General features: G+C 39.9%; 1 protein-coding gene across 1 annotated transcript; it reads right to left on the bottom strand.

The window, feature by feature from the left end:
* Positions 1–988: 988 nt before the first annotated feature.
* LOC101977951 (G-protein coupled receptor 83-like) lies at positions 989–16,126 on the bottom strand. Its single transcript, XM_040282167.2, has 5 exons — positions 15,941–16,126; positions 7,207–7,633; positions 6,894–7,019; positions 6,455–6,588; positions 989–6,024 (listed from the first exon to the last, which is right to left on the bottom strand). The coding sequence occupies exons 2-5, from the start codon at positions 7,600–7,602 to the stop codon at positions 5,301–5,303; spliced, it is 1,380 nt and encodes a 459-aa protein (XP_040138101.2). The 5' UTR covers positions 7,603–7,633; positions 15,941–16,126; the 3' UTR covers positions 989–5,300.
* Positions 16,127–20,679: the final 4,553 nt, after the last annotated feature.

Genomic DNA, 20,679 nt, shown 5'->3' with positions numbered 1-20,679 from the left:
AAACAAATGGAGCCAAATGACTATGGCTGAAACCTTCAAATCTGGAACCAAAATAAGCCTTTTTTTCTTTATAAGTTATCTCAGGTGTTTTGTTATAATTATGGAAAGGTGATTAAAACACTGTTGCGTATGGTCCCAGATGCTTAGGAAGTAATACTTCTGAATGGGTGAACATGATAGTCAGTTGGTATGTGTTGGCCTGATAATACCAATTAAAATATTAAATGCTTCATTTCTGATTTAGTAAAGAAGACTCTGTATATCCTAGGGTTTTTCAACCCAGGCTTCAGCCCCACTGTCTAAATTACCCTGCCTTTCCATAATCTATCAACTGATATGTTGATGCCAGGCACTATAGGGAGTCTCTGAGACCCCTCTCTAGTCCTCGTGCCCTTCATTACAGTCCTGATTGATTATTACCCAGGCCACACATTTTTAAATATGTTGTATAACCCCCTGTGGAATGATGATTATTGCATGGTGTTTTATAGGTACATCAAGTTTGAGAGACAGCAAGGTGGCCCTGCCAACTCTCAAAGTTTGACAGCTTTAATTGCTTAGATTACAGATCACTGTCTCTTTATATCCATTTACAAATTAATTTTCTTCACATGTCCCCTGGCAAGAAATGGTCATAATTAATAGGGTTCATAAGTACACTATAACTTCTGAGACATCCTCCTGCCCATTTCCTTCCTGGGGCATTCCCTACTCAGTGCTCCTACCTCCTGGAAGGTCACCCTCTGCTGAGCTTGACATTTAAGAGAAACCCCCAGCCTCCAGAGCACTTTTTATTCATCACATGTTTCTTTCAGCATCAAATATCTGAGAATTCCAATCAGAGGCTCAGGGTAATCAAGTGTCATTCACAGGCCATTTCTTCTAAAATCTGTATATCTCTTGTCAGGTTAGTAACTACCAAGTTGCTTTTTGTAGCTAGCAATAGCAGAGAAGGTTTGCATTGATGAAATATATCACTCCCATCCACTTCAGCTTAAAAGGCAAACTTTATTTATTTTTAATTGAACACATACACAGTCACAAAGTATTCACAAAGGGATACAGTTTGAAGCACTTGAAAAGTCACCCTAGCCAAAATACTCTTTAAGTACAAAAAGCAACAGACGTAGTACAATCACAGTCATTCTACTCCAGTCCCTTCATCTATCTACTCCCCTCTGAAGAGAATCACTGGGGAGAGTTTGGGCTTGGAGCACTAGAACTTCACATTTCATACTTGCTGGTTGTCAGGTAGAATATGATTTCAGAAGCAGTCTCTTAAGTCCAGGTAAAGGCTCTCCAGAAGGCACAACCTACTTCATATGCATTTGAGGGTAGTACACTGTCCAAAAGTCCACCATCAGATTTCAATCTTTTGGGGCTTCTCAGTGTTCCCCATAAGCAGGAATACATAAATAACACTATGGGGGCATTATGGAAGGTTTGGGGTTTGTTGTTGTTGTTTTATTTGTTTCTTTGTGAGCTATTTTGACAGAGAAATAGTTAAATGTTAACACCATAATACGCTTGAAGCACACTTTAGAAGAGCACCGTAATTTAGCACTGTTACAACTGATATTTTACTATTACATCTAAAACATCAATAAATATAAATATACACTAGAGTTATAGAGAATTAAATTTAATCATAGGTAAATGGGATTTTGAGAAAAGAAATGAGGATTCAGAATAGGGCTCTTGTACTATCTCTGTACTTATGTTCTAATTGTCACCACCTAATATATCTCAAGTTTGTTTCCTGTCTGATGTCTTCACTGCTAAGATACTGGAAAACCCACCAGAGGAGTTAACTCAAAAATATACATTTGACTATGAGTTGGCCTGTGCTTCTCTCATTCAATTGTCTCGAAATCTACCATTCAACTAGTGTTTCCCTACTCAAGCTGGCTTTCTAAGTCTACAAGTGTTTTTGCCTTCAATGATATAAGCAGGCAGTGGAAGCTTTTCTTTTTTTTTCCCCATTGAGGTATCTCAAGCAGTCTGTTCTTAAATACCTCTACTGCCCTCTAAAAGATCTAAAGAAAGTTTAGCATGTAGAGGGGAATATAACTACATTAGTATTAACAACAACAATCATACTCATAATTAAGAGTACAATAGTAATAACAAGAAAGTGAAAGTATTAACAGTGATGATAATAACAATACCTTGCATTTGAGAAGGCGTTAAGATGTTAAAACGCTTCCAAATGTGTCATCTGTTTTCACAGATAACCCTCACAACAGCCCTGTAAGGTAGGTAGGTATTATTATCCTCATTTTACAGATGAGGAAACTGAGTCACATCAAGGTCAAGTGACTTGTCCAATATCATGCAAATGGTTGAGTCAAGTAAAAACCCTGTTCTAATCATTCTTAAGTTCCTGGATTTTTCCATTATTCACACTATCCTGCATCTACATGTAAATCAAAACTCAAGTCTTTTACTTGTACAGATGTTGTTTCCATCATAGGAATTGAGTATGTACCAGGTTTCTTTCTGTTGGAAGGACAGGTTGTGTTGGGCCATCCACTCTCAGTTTAAGTCTTTTAGGTCAGCAAAAGCCCCATATTTGGGGCAGAGTTTGTGGCCTTCAATAAAGCTGTCCTCTGTGTCAAGTAAATTGGAATCACTTCATAGCTTGACTTTACTGTGACCATGGTTTGTTACCTACATTTATAAACAGATACTAAACTGTAACTAATCTATAAGAACATAGAACCAAACAGTTTGGCTAGAAAGAACAATCTCATTAAAGAATGCTGAGATCTCAAGGAAACTGCCACTCTTCTTAGTACCCTTGTGCATGGTGCCCTCTGATGGATGTTCTAAGCCAACATAATTTAGGAGGGCAGAGATATTTTGTATTCTAAAGGGCAAGGAGGAAAGATCTGTCACAAACAAGATGCATGAAACAGAAACATTGATCATGTTCCTTGTCATCAATGCCATCATAAAGACAGGCTCCCTTAAAGGTCCAAATGTTGTGTCCTCTCATGGAACTTCTGATACTTCTCAGCTGATGAAAGGCCACACATTCTTCAAAGATTCCTCACTGTGTCCTGGTTTTGCTACTCATCCTTATTCTGCTTCAAAGACAAGAGAAATATCGAGAATTGGTGGCAAAAAGAGTAAATAAATGTTCGGGTATGTGATTGGGTGCATGCGTGCACGTGAATTTGTGCATGTGGGTGGCAGTGGCTGAAAGAAGGAGGTCTGTACAGGGAAAATATAGAACAGGGACAGTGAAATATCAGATGTAGCTAAACACTACAGAGGAAGTTAACAACTCAGGAGGTAAGCAGAAAGCAGTGAGAAAGACAAAAGTGAGAGAGAGAGAGAGAGAGAGAGAGAGAGAGAGAGAGAGAGAGAGAGAGAGAGAGGGAGGACAGGAAGAAGGAAAGTATTCAAAGATAAGGAAAGGACTAGAACCTAGAGTGGAACAAAGCACCAGAAATGGATATAGACCTTGTTTACTGAGGAGATGATGAGCCTCAGCCCAGGAGTTGTAAACCTCTGGTTAAGGCAGCAACCAAAACCTAGGTGTGAGCAACCCAGAGCAAACAGGTATGGAAAAGTGAGCACCGGGGTGAAATGTTGGAAGGAGAGAGAAGCAGTTTTGTACCTTAGGAGGGTGCTTATGAATGTATGTGTACGACAATGCCTGGGGGTGTCATAGCAGAAATGTAAAATGAGGAAAGGAGATTGTTAAAGTTCACAAAATGTGTGACAGGGCATATAAGGTATGCATTAAAGTGGTTGACTTGAAGGGGGTGTGAGAGAAAGGTAAAAAATTAGAACCTTTAAACTTGAGATAGTTGGGGTGGAAGCATAGAATTAGCACTGGAAGAGAATTAGCACAGAGCAACAGAAGACCTTAGGATAGGGATCTATAGAATTGTCACAGGGAAGTACACAACATAAAATAAAGTTAGGGGAAGGGTGAGTGAAGCACCAGCAGTAAAAAAAAATTAAAATTAAAAATAAAAAATAAAGACAAAACAAAACAAAAACCCTGATTCCTAGGGCAAAAAATTGCCACAATCTGAGAACCTCCAAGACTTCATTTTAAGGCATGAAATCACATCCAGGCTCAGTTAGCATGAAAATTACAAGTAGAAAAAAGTGAGAGCACCAGGCAAGAGGATAGCATGAGAGGTCACAAGAGGCAGTATATACAGCTGGTACTTGTGTGAATATAAAAATGTGTGAGTGTGTGTGCACGCACGCATCTGTTTGTGTATTGATTCCAATTTAGGATGCAACAGATTATAGTTGGTGGGGAGTAAATGGATTTGGAAAAGTTGACTTAATTGTCATGCAAATATTGGGAGAAGAGCATGGCTGTGAATAAGCTTAATAATAGCCAACTAGGATAGGGGCTTTGCATGGGAAAATTCACAAGAAACCAGATATGCAGGTATGCACTAATTAAACACAAATACCAATGAGTTCCTCCAGATGATAAAGCCCAATTCTGGATTACAAGATGGGGTATCTAAAACCCAGGAAAGCAGTCTACAACCAGAACTGCAATGACTGAGTTTAGGGAGTTGCATTTGAGAATATGAGGAAAACAAATGTCTGGAGTCATTTGCCAGTATTTCTTTTCCCTTAAAATGATCTTTTGCTTCAGGTTAAGTTGAGCTAGAAGGCAAAAGTATGAGAATATTAAGCCGGTGCTCAGGGGTACACTGAAGAAAAAGAAGGCATTCCTACTGTTGAGAACCGGTTATTAGTCTTTCCTGTGATGCTTTACTTACTCCCTCTTTCACTCTCAATTCCTCCATCTTTCTATCACCACCCACTAATGGTAATCACTGATCAAAGTAGAGTCAAAATGATTATTAGAGAATCTAGCTCTTTCCCTTCCCATCTCCAAAGTAAGTTGGGTGAGTCAATAGACTCCTATAGGATGTGTGGTGATAGCAGTTGTCCCTATAGTGGCAGAGACCCCATCAGATATAGTGTGAATACCCTTTTGATTCCAGGACTCAGAATCATCAACCACAAAAGGGAAATGGTGATGGACCTGTAGGAAAGTCCATGATATTAAATCACTAGGTCTCTGCATCTGGCTTAAGGGTTATTCCATCTCTAGCTGATTTGTTGTTACAATATTGAACATGAACATCTGACCTGGGCTAAATGGGTGGGCCAAATTTCCCTTGGAGGAGCATGGAATGGTCATGACCAGGGCCTCAGTGATGCTTTCAGCTGGTGCATCAGAAACATGTGCCCAGGTACTATTTTGAACAAAATTCCAAGGGATCAGGAGGTCTTTGTATATGGGTACCCATCTAGATTTTAACTGAATGAACACGGATACAGAAAAAAGGACGCAGGATTGAAAAACGCTGCCTTCGACTCACAGAGGCATTTGGATTTTCCTTTTCCATCTGGGCAGAAATTTGGGCATCCCCCTCCCCTGTAGCCACACAGGGATCCTCTAATACCTGAGGCTCTGGAATGGCCACAGGCACCTGTGGCAGCGCAGATGCCTGGAGTTCCTGGAGCTCATGACTCTCCTGCACTTGTGCTTGCTGCTGAACCTGGGAGCTCTTGCACAACAGATATTTTGTGCACCAAGATGCTATAGATCTAAGTTTGGCACGGAAGCTCCTGTTGAGCCAGCAGTAGATAAAAGGGTTGTAGCACGTACTACTCATGGCAAACCAGTGGAAGGCATAGAAAAGCACACTCTCAGTTTCTACATCTGCACTGGAAATAAGAACCACGTAGCAATTGAGAGGAAACCAACATATCGCAAAGACCATTACAATAAGAATCAGCATTCGGATGCTCTTCTTCCGCTTCTGGTAGTGTGCCATAAGTTGACGAGCAGATGCATCACCAACAGAATTTTGGATCCACAGCCTCTTCCCCAGGTGAGAGTATGTTATAACAATCACCAGCAGTGGCAGGATGTACAGCAAGCCAAATGTCCCAAGATCCACATACTTTCCAACTAGCTTGCTGGGTCCTGGAAACGCAGGAAGGCAGTGGCTCCTGACAACTCCATCCCTGGAGCAGAAGATAATGGAGGTTATGATAACAAGACCAGTGAAATGGATCTCAGGAAGCTAAGGTTCTAGTCCCAGCTTTGCCACAGTATGTCCTTAAGTAAACCCACCCAGCTCCCTATTTATAGCTCTTAGTTTCTTCAATTTAAAAATTAAGGTATGGAGCTATAATATCCTCTCTTATAGGTCTTGATCCAGACAGAGAACAAATTGAGACTTACCTGATTCCTAACCACCAATGTCCCTAACCTGGAGGCCCATCATATTGGTTTAATTAATAAAAGTTAGAGATATATTGAGGCTTCATTTCCACTATTGAGGAAAATTGGAGGAGGACAAACATGCAGTTAAAAACTTTTCAAAAGTCAATTTCCTCAGTGTGTCTGGAAAGAGGAAGACAAAATTACCATTAAGTAACTAGTCTGACTTACTTGCTGATGACATAGAACAGATTTTGATAGATTGCATGAGGAAGAGCAAGGAACACTGCAAGACTCCAGATCAGAACAACAGTCAGTATGCTTTGGGAGTGTGTTAGCCTTGGTTTCGTTGGATGCAGAATTACCTGAAACAAAAAGATCTATGTCATTTGTGTGGGCAAATGCTGAAGAGTCTCTACATACATAATTTTCCTATTAATACTATTTACCTTATTCCAGTAAAAACATGATTGGATTGAAAATAGTTTAGAAGGAAAATAGATTAAAATATATTATGGTTCTGAAAATACTGGAACTCTGATTGGTATCCAATTGAAGGAGGAGGAAGTGTGAAAGTGGCCCCATCCTGAGGAGTTTTGAGAGGTGTCTAATCTGTGGGCACTGCCAATTTTCTTCCCTTTTATTAACAAGGACCCTCCAGAGGTCTTACCCGATGTCGGTCCATGGCAACTGCCATCAGTGTTAAAGTTGAAACATGAAGGGAGCAGTACTGAGCAAAGCGACTGACATGGCACATGATCCTGCCAAATACCCACTGTCCACTCAGGAATCGGGCCTGAAGGAGGGAAGCAAAATAGAGATTGGTTATACACTCAGATAATCCCCTCAGGACTTACAGAGAAGGTAGGTTCTAGAATGGGGGCTTAAGGCAGGCTTATGTCCCTTTTTCGTCTTAGTCCTATCATCCATCCCTGGATTGGAGCAACATCTCCACTCCAAACCAACCCTATATACTCACTCACCAGAGCAAATGGACTGTTGAGCAGAATTATCAAAATGTCAGATATCGCCAGATTGAAGATGAGAAGGCCTGTTGATTTGTTGATTTCCTTGTGCTTGATGAAAACTTGGCACACCAGTGAGTTGCCAAAGAGGGATACCATTATGATGACTGCATATGCCACAGACAGAATTATCTTCGCTGCAATGTGGGGTTTGCCCCCCAGCCATTTCCAGCCCATTCCTGTTGGCCCTTCCAATTCTGGGCTGGAGACACTGGATCCATTTAGATCTGTATGATTACAGCTTTGATCTTCGATTGGTGGAACCTCAGTGAAATTTTGGTGGAGCCAATCAACGGCACGTTCCATTTGTAATTGAAAAGGGGATGTCCCATTTCCATTAAATGAATAGTTCATTTTTGTTTGGGGTGACAATTTAAGCAGGCCCCTAGAGAATAAAAAAGGAGATAGATGAGGAACCTTCTCCAAAGGCTGAAAACTCCCAAATCCACTATATATTATATATACTGGGAATTGAACCCAGGGTTGCTCAACCACTAAGCCACATCCCCAGTCTGTTTTTAATTTTTTTTTTAATTTTTTAAATAGAAAACTAATTGCATTTTATTACTGTTACTTTTGAAAGACTAACAAAATTTGATAAACTAAACCACTCTTAAAAACCATGCATGGAAACTAATTTTACCAGAACCAACTATGAATGTCATCTTTTTAAATTTTTTTTTATTTTTTTCTGATTAGTCATACATTATAGTAGAATGTATTTTGACATATTACACATATATGAAGTATAACTTCTCATTTTTCTGGTTGTACATGATGTAGAATTACATTGGTTGTGTAATCATATATGCACATTGGATAGTAATGTCTGATGCATTCTACTATCTTTCCTATTCCCATTCCCCCTTCCTTACCTTCATTCACCTTTGTCTAATCCAAAGTACTTCTATTCTTATGTACTCGCCCCCTTATTTTGAGTTAGCATCCACACATCAAAGAAATGAGTCGGACTTTGTTTTTTGGGGGGTTTGTCCAGCCTTTTATATATTTTATTTGGAGACAGGGTCTTGCTGAGTTACATAGGACCTCCCTAAATTGCTGAGGCTGGCTCTGAACTCGCAATCCTCCTGCCTTAGCCTCCTGAGCCTCTGGGATTACAGGTGTGCACCAATGTGCCTGGCTCCACCTTAGATTTGAAGAATCACAGACATCACTGTTTCACAGAAGAATGGGTTAGCTTTTCAAAATTTGTTATAAAAAGTGGGATCCTCAGGAACCAGGTCTTCACTTCTCCTATAGGAGGAGGGAAGCCAGGAGTCCTGCTGATCAATTCACTTCACTAGGATGAAAGAGTCCTATGGAGCCAATGAGAGCAATTATTTACCCATAGGGCTCAGTTATTACTCCCCATCCTCATTTCCTTCAGTAAGTATGAAATTTCTGGTCATTTGTGGGCAATATCAATCAAGTATATTAAAAGCATATTTGATTTATTTTCAATTATTATTGTGTAATGGGGCAAATGATAACCAAGGTTTCTCTCTCAAATAAGTTTAGAGAAAATAAAGGATAAAGACAGTATAAAATAATACATATTTTATACTGTCTTTATAGGCTCAAATCTGACTGAGAGTGAAGTTTATCTGTTATTGTGAGAAAAGATCAGCTATCTATAAGCAGGCTCAGGACCCTATGCTGTCCTTAGGTGCCTGTTTTCAGTCTCCAGATCAGGTTGTAGGGTAGCAGAAGAGTGGAGAAAAGTGTTGAATTCAAGAAATACAGTGAAGTGCATTCACATTCTGTGTGTACTGAATATTTAAGAATTTCAAACATTTTTTACCTATAATTTCATCTCTGAAGTATTTATCTTAATTTCTAAGTAATCTTCAAATAGCAGTGGAAATTGCCAAAGGAACCTTGTAGCAAATCATTTTTAAAAGCAAATAATCATCATTCTAATTTAATTTGATCCAGTTTTTCTTAGCTCTATATTTTTAAAAATGGATTTCCAGAAAGGTACACCTATATGAAAAATTAAAGTGATTTCTTTCCTGCTCCAGGTAGAGCCAGAGACAATATTTCATCAGTCAATGAGAATGACACTCAGAAAAACACCACTGTAACAAGGTAACAACCAATTTGCATACACCATCCCAATGAATACTGCCATCACTAATTTAAATCATTTAAGTTGGAAATAGTATGCATTAATTCATTTCTAGTGCTTTTGGGTTAAAGCCATCTTAATCTCCACTCTCTTCCATTATAAACTTAGCCCCAAACAGCAGGTTGTGATTTTTAAAATACTCAACTGTGCATTAGGCAGTATATATAGGATCTACTATGTGTTACTCCCTGGCCAGGCAATACTGAGCAAATGCATCCAGTTAATTCCTACACACTGTCTCTTTTCTAATTTAATTCTTTGGAGACATGACTCATTTCATTACATCAAAATCTACCTATATAAGTTCACAATCAATCAATCCATCAGCAAGCTTGTCCAGAAATCCCTGATATTTGTCTAGGCCAGCTATCTGATGAAAAAAGAAGTTGCTTACAGCCAAGTCATAGAGACAAATCTGAAACCAAATAATTAAATAATGATCCAAGCTGGAAAAAATATACACTATATTAAGAGTGAAATGCAGATTATTTAAGTGCATTAGGTGTTGAGAAAAGAAAGCTATCCATAAAAACTGAATTAGAGAAGTTTGAAAGAGAGTAGAATCAGATCTATATTTTGTTGTAATGCTGGAAGACACACAATTCTATATTCTTGGAAGTATAGCTTAGTGTAAGAGCTCCCTATACCCTGGGTTTGATTACCTGACCCCCCCACACACACACACAAAAAAAGGGATTCTCATCACCATGCAGTTCACCAAGCATGCCCTAGTCTACCCTAGAAAGGTTACTGCATCTAATGTATATTACATTAATTAATTAATTAGTTACTAACTGAATTCCTTATGAGAGTTGGGGTATCAGGGCCTAGTAGGCTAGATAACTCTGGTTTCTGGCCCTACAGGCATCCTGGAGTAGGGCACAGGACCTTTCTACCTTGTGTTATGAAAAGAAAGGTCAGTTCTAAGATGCTCTTTCTTGTGCTAGGGGACATAAATAAAAAATCAAGCCAGAAGAAATGGGTTTTTAAATAGATGACCAATCTTTAACTCCAGGAGGTGGTAGCTAGTTAATAAAGAATGTGGTAAGTAATATGTATGTTTGTATGTGTGTGGGAGAGCTGTTTTCAGAGTATTACAGAATTTTAAAAACCTTTGTTTTTAACTTCCACCCCACCTCCCTGCTGTCACTAACCTGCAGCATACCTGTTGGCAAATAAATTTTCTGTACTCTCAGTAGGATAACTATGATTCACAACAACTAATTGCATATTTCAAAAAAGTCAATACAAAGAATCTTGAATGTTCCCAAAACAAGAAAACTTATAAATGTCTGAGGTTATGTATATGCAAATTACCTTGCCCTGATAATGACCCATCATATACATGTACTGAAGTGGTATACTGTACTCCATAGATACGTGCAATCACTGTGTGTCAACTTCTGTGCCTTAACTTCCCTAATTGGACTTGAAATGTTATTTACCTCATAATCTGGTGGTGAAGATCAAACTAACATTTTGGGAATATGCAGAAAAATATATACTACTGATATAAAAGTTTCATCATAATCCTATTGGTTTCTTTTCTTGACATCCCCCCATCACTGTGATCATCTCCTAAACTGTGGAAAATCACTCAGTCTATCATTTTCTCTCTATGGCTACCTACATTTTCCCCCCCAGGGATTGAACCCAGAGGAACTTTACCACTGAACCACATCCCCAGCCCATTTATTCATTTTATTTTATTTTATTTTGAGAGAGGGTCTCAGAGTTGCTTAGGGTCTCACTAAATTGCTGAGGTTGCCTTTGAACTTGTGATCCTCCTGCCTCAGCCTCCCAAGCTGCTGGAATTGTAGGCATGAGCCACTTTGACTATCCTTTTTGTTGTTTTTAAACCTATAAGCTCATTTTGAAAGGAAGCAAAGGGAATATTTTTTGTGTGAGTATATGTGGAGTGTCTGTGTGGTAGAGTCTGTTCATGGGGTTTGTGTGTGTATATTTGTGATACATGTGTTTTGAGTGATTTGTGTTTGGAAGTTGTGCTATATTTGCTGTGTGGACTTGTGTGGAGCACAAAATTTGTTGTGTTTTGCACAATGTAGATTTGTATGTTGTATATTTATCTAATATAGTGTATGCTTTGTGTGCTATGCTTGCGTGCTGTAATTATGTGGTTTCTCTGACATACATGCTATTGTAGTGTGTGGGTTGCATGTTTCTATCTGGTTAGTTTGTGTGGTGTACATTAGTGTGGTGATGTTTTACATTCTACACTACAGGAAAAGGAGTTAAAGATTTTCCTTGATTTATCTCTCTGTTTTCCACCTCTACCTGCTCCCTCCCCAAAAATAAATGTGATGAGGACAACTGGATTAGTCAGCTCCTAGGGCTGGGATCTGTGGTCCCTCAGGGCCAAATTAAATCACACCAGGCTTAGTCCTCCTTTATGTTGCAAAATGCCACCATTTCTGATTGAAACATCTCACCGCAGGTGTCACTAAGTCTGTGTGTAGTGGGAGGGGGCTGGGGGGAGGAATTATTGCTTGCTGTGTAGTGCCAGAAATTGTGCTAGATTCTCTGGTGAAGACTGTTTCATCTATTTTTTTTTTTTGCGGGGGGAGGGGGGAGAAAGGATCACAATCACACAAGTGTTCCAATTAAAGCTCTGCCCATCCCCCCACCTCACCAAAAAGACCCTTTAATACCCAAGGTGAAGATAAAAGATAACAACTCAAATTCAAAGCTAAGACACTCTTCCAAATGTCCAAGTCTTGGAAGGTCTGAGGATGAAGTTGTGGTTTGGTATTTTCGCTGTACACTAGGGAAGAACAATAATAGACAGCAAGGAGGGGTGCATCCTCTTCTGTGGACCCTTCCCCTTACCACCTGAATTACCCCCATGCCAGGGGCTGCGGTTGTGTCGCATCTCTGAGCGACAGCAGCCCCAGCGCTGCATCAAAGGTAACCAAGGTCCATAAAGGTTTGAGCCTCAGCCTTTTCCAGTGTTCCTTTGGAATCTGGGCTGGGAAAGGGAGCGCCGCACATTTTCTGGCGTTTTTCCAGATCCCCAGGTGGAGACAAGGCTCCTGAACTTCAGTTCACCTAGTTGGTGAGGATTCGCTTCTCTGCATTAGGGCTTCTCTTTAGCCAAATAGGCAGAAGAGGGCAGTGGAGAGTGCTCACTCGCAGCCCCTTCCCCAAATTTCAGGAGGGCGGGACTTTAAAGAAACCACGTCACCAAAAGACCTCCTAACGCTGCGTTTGCAGGGATCCACCGGCTTGTACCCACCCACCCACCTCCCGCAAAGCCAGGCTATGAGCGAGGTGGGAGGGAGTTCTAATTACAGAGATTTGTTCTTTTATGTCTCGTGGGCAGGAGGAATACTGAAGACGGATTAATCCCCATCTCAGGCTAGAGCCCTCTCCCCAGTTACCGAGCAAGTGATTCTAGTGAGGAAGCGGCTTCGATGCCAAGAGCCTTAGCTCAGACGCAAGTCCTTTCCAGCCCACCGCGGCACTAGCGAGCGAAGTGGGGAGGGGGCTGAGGAGACCCGGGTGTGGGAGGGGATGAGGAGAAGACGTAAAGGCTCCAGCTCCAGGGCTGACCACTGGCTTTTGGAGACCTCGGTAGCTGGTGCAAGCTAACAGTTTGTATGTACTTCGGTGGGAAAAATTTTTGTTTTAATTGTGAAAGCTCAAGGGCTGGAGAAGCAGCCAGAAGCCGCCTCTAGACTCTACGAGGACACTAATAGGGTGTAGGGAATGGGAGAATGGGCTGTCAAGCCGGCTTGGGGGCATAGGCATACATCCCGACTTTTCAGGAATGCCAGATCCCTGCTGACCATGACAGACAAAAATAGGAGAGAATTTCTAGAGATTCGTGATTTAGCACACCCAGTTAACCTTTGGAAGAAATGAAGCCTCTGGAATTGCGAGCGCCAGGTGGACCTGGAGCTGCCTTTGACCTGAGCCCCTTCCACTGGGTGGGCAGTCTTACCCAAAGGTAAATGTAAAGGTGGAGGGTTCTTAGTCTGCCTACCAGTCTGTTTACCTGGTGCCAGTCGCAGCGGCGGCGGCTCCCTCGCAGATTTCTCCCGCCTTTCCTGCAAACGTGAAGACTTACCTTAGAGAGCTTTAGCCAAATGACTAAAAAAGCCAGGAACCTTCCAGCCTCAGTTTGCCGGTCAGGGAGAAAGGGGAGGCGATGGCTCGCTGCTGCCCCCTTCTTCGAACCTGGAGTGCTTCACAGCCAGAGGAGTGTGTCTCTGGGGCTCTGCGCACCACAGTGGACTGCTGCAGCTAAGGTGGCGTGCGCACTCCCGGGCGCCAGAGGGACTGGGCAATGACCCTCGCCAGAGAGGGGCGGGGCCCCGAGCGGGCAGGCAGAGCTTTGCGCGAGACTTTGCCTCTACCACGAGATGCTGTCTGGGTCCGCAACGCAGAGGGGGGCATGGGTGGCTCTCGCAGAAATGAGGGCGAGTGAATTTTCCAGATGCCAACTGTGTAACTGGGGCTCTGGTCTTTCCCATCAAGGCACAGGCAGTTTGGGGGCTGGACCAGATGGAGCATTAGAATTTGGGGACTGGTGGGCACATTTATCAAATATTAACCCCACAGAAATGAGTGTGCCCAATACAACCAAACAGGTAGTTAACATATATCCCCTATTTACATTCTTTCATTCCTTACTTCATGCACCCTCCTCCCCAACTCATATTGACATTCGGGATTTTTTTCCCCCTGACCTGCTGCCGGTGGGGACACTCAAGCAGTGGTGGAGCCCTCAAGTCAGTGGGAGCATAGAATCCAGAAATGAGAAGTGATAGGTGGAATGGGGAAAAGAAACAGTTTAGGAAAAGGGGGTCTTTTGAAATCTATCTATGACTGTGCTATCAGTCGTGTAAAACAACATGTTTTTAAGTCAGAAGCACAAAACAACTTTTGTTTAAATGATGTGATCAATATTTTCCATGGTTCACATTTTCTCCTTAAAAAAAGAAACAACACAGGAAAATAGAGGTGGCAAAACATGAGGAAGAAGGGAAAGAGGGGAAAACAATCTTATTTCTTGAAAACTTTGAGACGTGGGGTTTGGTTAAATTTCTAGAAATTTCCTGTGTGTGTGTGTGTGTGTGTGTGTGTGTGTGTGTGTTTGACTGTCCATAGGTAGAAAATAGTCTCCAAGTGAGCCTTTGAGCTTCCTGAATGGATTCCTCATTTCCCCAGCACCCCGAATCTTCTAGAAGGAATGAATAAACACTCCAAAACTCCTATGCGCAGAAGCACTGACGCACTTGAGTTCTCCCTAGGTAGCACAGGGGCATAGTTAATCTTTGTTTGCACATTTAATTTTCCCTTATTAGTACACAAGCACTGCGGATTTCTTCTTTAAAACCCATTTTTTTTCCTCCCAACAGTGCAAGAATTCCATTTTCCCCTTGCAACTTATATTCCTGCTAGAAAGTATGGAAACACCATGCATCTTCCACATTCACCAGATTTCCCCCAGAAAGATGAAAATCACCAATTATTTCCCCCCATATGTTCTGGATTTCCTCTGGAGAGTGCAGGAGAACCATAAGCCTCAGCTTTCTATACGTTTGTGTGGCAGTCCCTCCCCCCTCAGTTATCTCTGCATAACTTAAAATTAACTAAATTTGGGGTGGAAACACCTCATAATTTTGCTTCACCCCAACTTCTGCCTAGGAGTTTTGGAAATATCTTAAAATCTCCGTTGAACAGAAAATTTTGCAGCCTCACCTAGTATTTACCCAAGTCAGGGAGGGAGCACACACATCTTTCCAGCACCCAGGTTCCCCCCTGGTGTTCAATGCGGCAATGTTGCGCTGTCTGCCACGCACATTAAATTTACCACAAACAGGGCCAAGAGAGGCTATTTTCCCTAGACAACCAAAGGGCGTCCTGCATTTCTCCTACAGCCAAAATTTACCCCCAGGTAATTCTGGATCTGTACTTTCACCCACGTTCCTCAAATTGTTCCGAAATCATAAAACAACCAGCATCTTCCCTTGGTTCTACATTTCCTCTTTGAAAGAACCTAGACGGTCTTCTCCAGACCCGATAAGAGGCCAAGAGCCCTGGAGAAATTACCAACCACCTTTCCATTTTGCTACATCTTAACATCTTGAGTCATTCGCCTAGCCCTGACAGGCAGAAAGAAACCCCTACAGGCCCAGGACTCTTCCGAAAACTCCAAGCCCTCTGTCCCCAACAGACAATGTAGGACCTTCATTCTGCCACCAAAAACCAGTAGCTGGAGTCAGAGCTGCTTACATTTGCAAACTGCAATCAGTTATTTGTAGTGTCTGAGGGCAAAGATTCTGAATTCCAGAGCCAGAATGCAGACATTTGTATAAGAAAAACTAGCTCTACACCTTTCAATAGTCTAGAAGCCAGAGCCTTCACTCAGCCCTCCCAGCGCGCCAGGAGGCTACAGGGCTCAATCTACCCACATTCCTACCAACAAGATCCATTCCTTCCCCCCATCTACACCAAGGCTTGCAGCCCCACTACCAACCTGGCACAACCCTCAGTCTCTAGCCCGCCAGGCTTCAGCACCGCAAGTGCAGAGCGCCCTACCTCTTTATGGGTCCGCGATTCCGCTCCCGATCCTCCGATTGTTTCTGGAACCAAGCTTTTCTGCACTGCTTGGTATTCTTTCGAAGTCGCCTTCCTCTTAAGAACTGCAGCGTCTGCACGTGGGATTCCCGGAGAGTTAGCAAAAGCTAGCCAATCAAGGGCCCAGGCGAGACAGCACCAGCTCACCAGCAGCCAGACACTGGTAGACGGCTCCAAAGCCCCCAGATAACCAATTTATAGGATTCCACATAGAGGGAGGAAGAGGGCGGCGCTCAAGCCGATTGGTTCAGAGTGCAGCGGGGGTTGGGGAGGAGGGGATAGCGGGGGAGGACTGTTCAGGGCTGAGGGCTCAGTATCACCTCCCCCACCTTCGCTTCTCACGCAGTGGGGAAAGCTTCAAGATGGCACTCAGTTTGCAATCACTGTCTCCCCAAATTCAGGTTCAAATCAGTTGTTGCGTTCCTCTCCTCCCCCTCCGCCACTTACTCTCTGAGGCATGACCCCTGCCCACCAAAAGAGCAATGTAAAGGTTTTTTTTTTTTTTTTTGGTTGCCCAGAACACTCCTGGCGCCTAATCTCATGCCTAGTGAGATCTAAAGAAAAATCCAGCTAGTGCTGTGATAAGAAAAAAAAAAAAAAAAATATATATATATATATATATATATATATATATATATATATATATAATGTGAAAGTGTTGATACATGTAGACTTGTTTTTTTCATCGTGCAGGAGGTTCTTTCGCAACCATTAGCCTCTTTATGTTTTGGATTTTTTTTTAATATTAAGCCCAACATAACAAGAATAAATTCTTGTTTTCAGATGATGAGATTTTCTCTTTTTTTCAGAGGGATAAACACACAGGCAAATAATTTCTTTGAGATGAACATATTAATGGCTGAGCCAGATAACTATCCTGCGTGGTCTAACTCCAGGTATTTCCCTGGTGCCTCAGTATAAATTGTCTGAATTGACACTGTAAGATTAAGTGTGTTCATTTTCGTTTTGTGCTGTTATGTTGTTCATGCAATACATTGCATTTGAGGGCTTGGGTGCATTGTGTTCAAGATAGTTTTGTAACATGTGCATTTAAGCAATTAAGTAAATGATATGTAGCCTACTCCAGAGATAATATGGCAAATCAAAATCTTTCACCTCAGATATTTAATTGTTCGATAGCTTGGTACTTCTTGTTTCCTAATCAATCACCTAACACTGTCCATTCTTCCTTCCACAAATGTCTCTTCTATATTTATATTAACTCTATTTTCAGTGTCTTCACACTATTATTTTAAAAGCCTATTTCCTTTTCCTTATGCCCACTGATATCCATGACTCTGAGTCAACAAAGGCAGATTAATCTAAAGGCAATTTTATCATCTCTGATCAATACATATGAGGCTGAAAAGTTTGTTTCCTTCATAAACTCCTCTTTGTATAGAGACTTCTCTGAAATTAGCCCCTACATCTTGCAATTACTTTCCAAATCTTCAACCCAAATCCTATTTTCCATTTTCAACTCCAGTTCCACTTCCCATCAAAGTCTTCCTTGACTTTATTAATGAGTTTATTAAGATGTAATTCACATAACATATAATTTACATATTTAAAGCATACACTTCATTGGTTGTACAATATTCACAGACTTGTGTAGCCATCAGTGTATGCATAAAATTGATGACATTTTCATTACCTCAAAAAGAAACTTTACGCCCATTGCCCTCTATCTTCCTAAGCATCTACCTACAAACCCTGGACAAACACTAATATACTTTCTGAATCTATGGATTTGCCTATTGTGATCATAACATATAAATGCAATCACATAATATATGGCCTTTTATGATTGGCTTCTTTCATGTAGTATGATTTCAAGCTTCATTCATCCTGTACTATGTCATCTGTTCTTTATTTTTTATTGTTGAATATTATTCCATTGGTTGGGATTGTGGCTCAGAGGAAAAGCGCTCACCTAGCATGCGTGAGGTCCTGAGTTCGATCCTCAGCACCACATAAAGATTAAATAAAGGAATTGTGTCCACCTACAACTAGAGAATAAATATATAAAAAAAAAAAAAAAAAAAAAAAAAAAAAAAAAAAAGAATATTATTCCATTGTACAGATATGCTACATTTTACTTATCCATTAATCAATTATGGACATTTGGATTGTTTCCACCTTTTGACTCTCATGAACATTGCTGCTATTTACGTTTATGTACAAATTTTTGTATGGTTGTATATCTAGAGTACATATTGAAAGTGGAATCGTTAGGTCCAATGGTAACTCCATGTGAAACTTTGAGAGAGTGCCAAAGTGTTTTGGAAAGCAGGTGCATCATTTTCTATTTCTCCATATCCTCAACTAAACTTGTTATTATCTGTTTAGAGCCATCCTATGATTGTTAAGGAGTATCTCATTGGGGTATTGATTTACTTTTCTCTAATGACAAACAGTGTACAACATCTTTTCATGTGAAGAGTGGCCATGTGTACGTCTTCTTTGGAGAAGGTTCTATTTGTGTATTTTGTACATTTTAATTGATTTGTTTGATTTTTTATTTATCAAATTGTTGTAAGGTCTTTATATATTCTGAGTATAAGTTCTTTATCACATGTATGATTCTGAATATTTCCTATAATTCTGTGGGACATCTTTTCACTTTGTTAATTATGTTATTTAAAGCACAAAATATTCTAACGGTGGTGATGTCTATTTTATCTATTTATCTATTTTAGCCTTTGCTTATTATGCTTTAAGTGTTATATTTAAGAACCATTGTTTAATCTAATGTCATGCAGATTTTACTCCTTTTTTTTCTTTTAAGACTATTATAGGATTAGCTTTGATATCTAGATTTTTGTTCCTTTATAAGTGAATTTTTGTATATGGTGTGAAGTGTGGGCCCTATTTTTTTTTTTTTTTTGCATGTGAACATCTATTTGGTCCAGTACCATTTTTTGAAAATACTGATTTTTTTCTCCGTTGAAAAATCTTGGCATCTTTGTTGAAAGTCAGTTCATAGAAAATATGATGGCTAATATCTGTACTCTTAATTCTACTCCATTAATTTTTCTGTATATTGTTATGCCATTGCCACATTGTCTTGATTACTGTAGCTTTGTAGTCAATTTTGAAATAAGGCTCTGTGAGTCTTTCTAATTTTTTCTTCTTTGTCAGGCATGTTTTAGATTATAGATTCTTTGCAATTTCATATGAAAGAATTAGCTTGTCAATTTGGGGGAAAAAGGAAGCTTAGAAGTTGATAAGGATTGCATCAAATGTGTAAACCATTTTGTAGAATATTGCAATTTTAACAATAGTATGTCTTCCAATCAATGAACATGGAATGCATCGGTGTTTTTTCTTTCATCTGGATCTCCCTTAATTTTTTTCTTCAATGATTTTCAGTTTTCAGGGCACAACTTTTCCACTCACTTTGCTAAATTTACCTAATATTTCTTATAAGATAGATCTGCTAGAAGTGAATTCTCTCAGTATTTGTTCATAAAGCAATATCTTTGCTTGACAGATTTTAACATGTTTCATATTTGCTTTGCCTTAATTTAAAAAAAAACTAGTGTTTAGCTGGATATAAGATTCTAGGTTGACAGGCTTCAGAACTTTGAATTATGGTCCCCTGGCTTCCTTCATTTCTGATGAGATATCTTCAAGTTCCCCCTATACATGGAGAGCTGTGTCTTTTGTGCATATTTCAAGATGTTCTATTTTTATTTGATTTTCGAAATTCTGATTGTGTGTGTTTGTTTATGAATTTCTTAAAGTTTTTCCTGCTTTGAATTTATTAATGATGCCCCATGTATTTCTGCAGTTCTGTACATCTTCCTTCATTATTTTTCTCTCTGAAATCACATAATCTCTATTGATCTATTTTCAACTAAATGTTTCTATCAGTTAAATCTACTATTGCGCTGTTCAGGGAAATTCTTGTTCATTTTTGTAATTCTTACCTTCAAAATTTTCATTTGACTCTTTTTGTTATTTCTATTTTTAATGATAGTCTCTATGTGACAAGACCTTGTCATATTTTTATTTATTTAAGTGTGGTTTCCTTTAGTTATTTGGACAGTTTAAAATAACTAATTTAAACCTGATGTCTTTTAAATTAAGTATATGTGGCTTTTCAAAAGAAGTTTTCATTGCCTGCTGTTTCCCCTGTGGATGTGACACTTTCTGTTTCTTTGCATATCTTATAATTTTGGTTGAAACGTGAATATTTTGGATGATTTATTGTAGCATCTCTGCAACTAAAAAAATAAACTGTAGAGATTTTCTTGTTTGCTTATTGATTGATTGATTGAATTGTGGATAGGCTGGACTATTTTACTGAAATATATTTCCCCTAGTTTGTGCAGCTTCTGATGTTGCTCTTCAGTGAATTCAGCTTCAGGTATTGCACAGTCATTCTAGAATGACAGTGATTTTAACAGAAATATCTTTGATGGACTCTTTCCCTCATCTCTCTGTTTTTGTCCTGATAATATCTTACCCAGATATTAGCCACCAGTAATTAATTGCTGGATGATTACAATTTAGTTTTCAACAATGCCCTGTAGCTTAAATTACTCTACAGTGGTACAATTAAATTTGAACTTTTCTTTTTTTGCAAGGTTAATCTTTTACACCAGTCTTTGAGGCCTTCTCCAATCCCAGGTAGAAGACTCTTATCTATATATCTTTCCCTGTTTCTTGCTGTTAATCTTCTAGCTATTCTAAGG

This window comes from Ictidomys tridecemlineatus, chromosome X (assembly GCF_052094955.1).
Source record: "Ictidomys tridecemlineatus isolate mIctTri1 chromosome X, mIctTri1.hap1, whole genome shotgun sequence".
Lineage (NCBI taxonomy): Eukaryota > Metazoa > Chordata > Mammalia > Rodentia > Sciuridae > Ictidomys > Ictidomys tridecemlineatus.
This window is presented reverse-complemented; position numbering and strand designations above follow the sequence as displayed.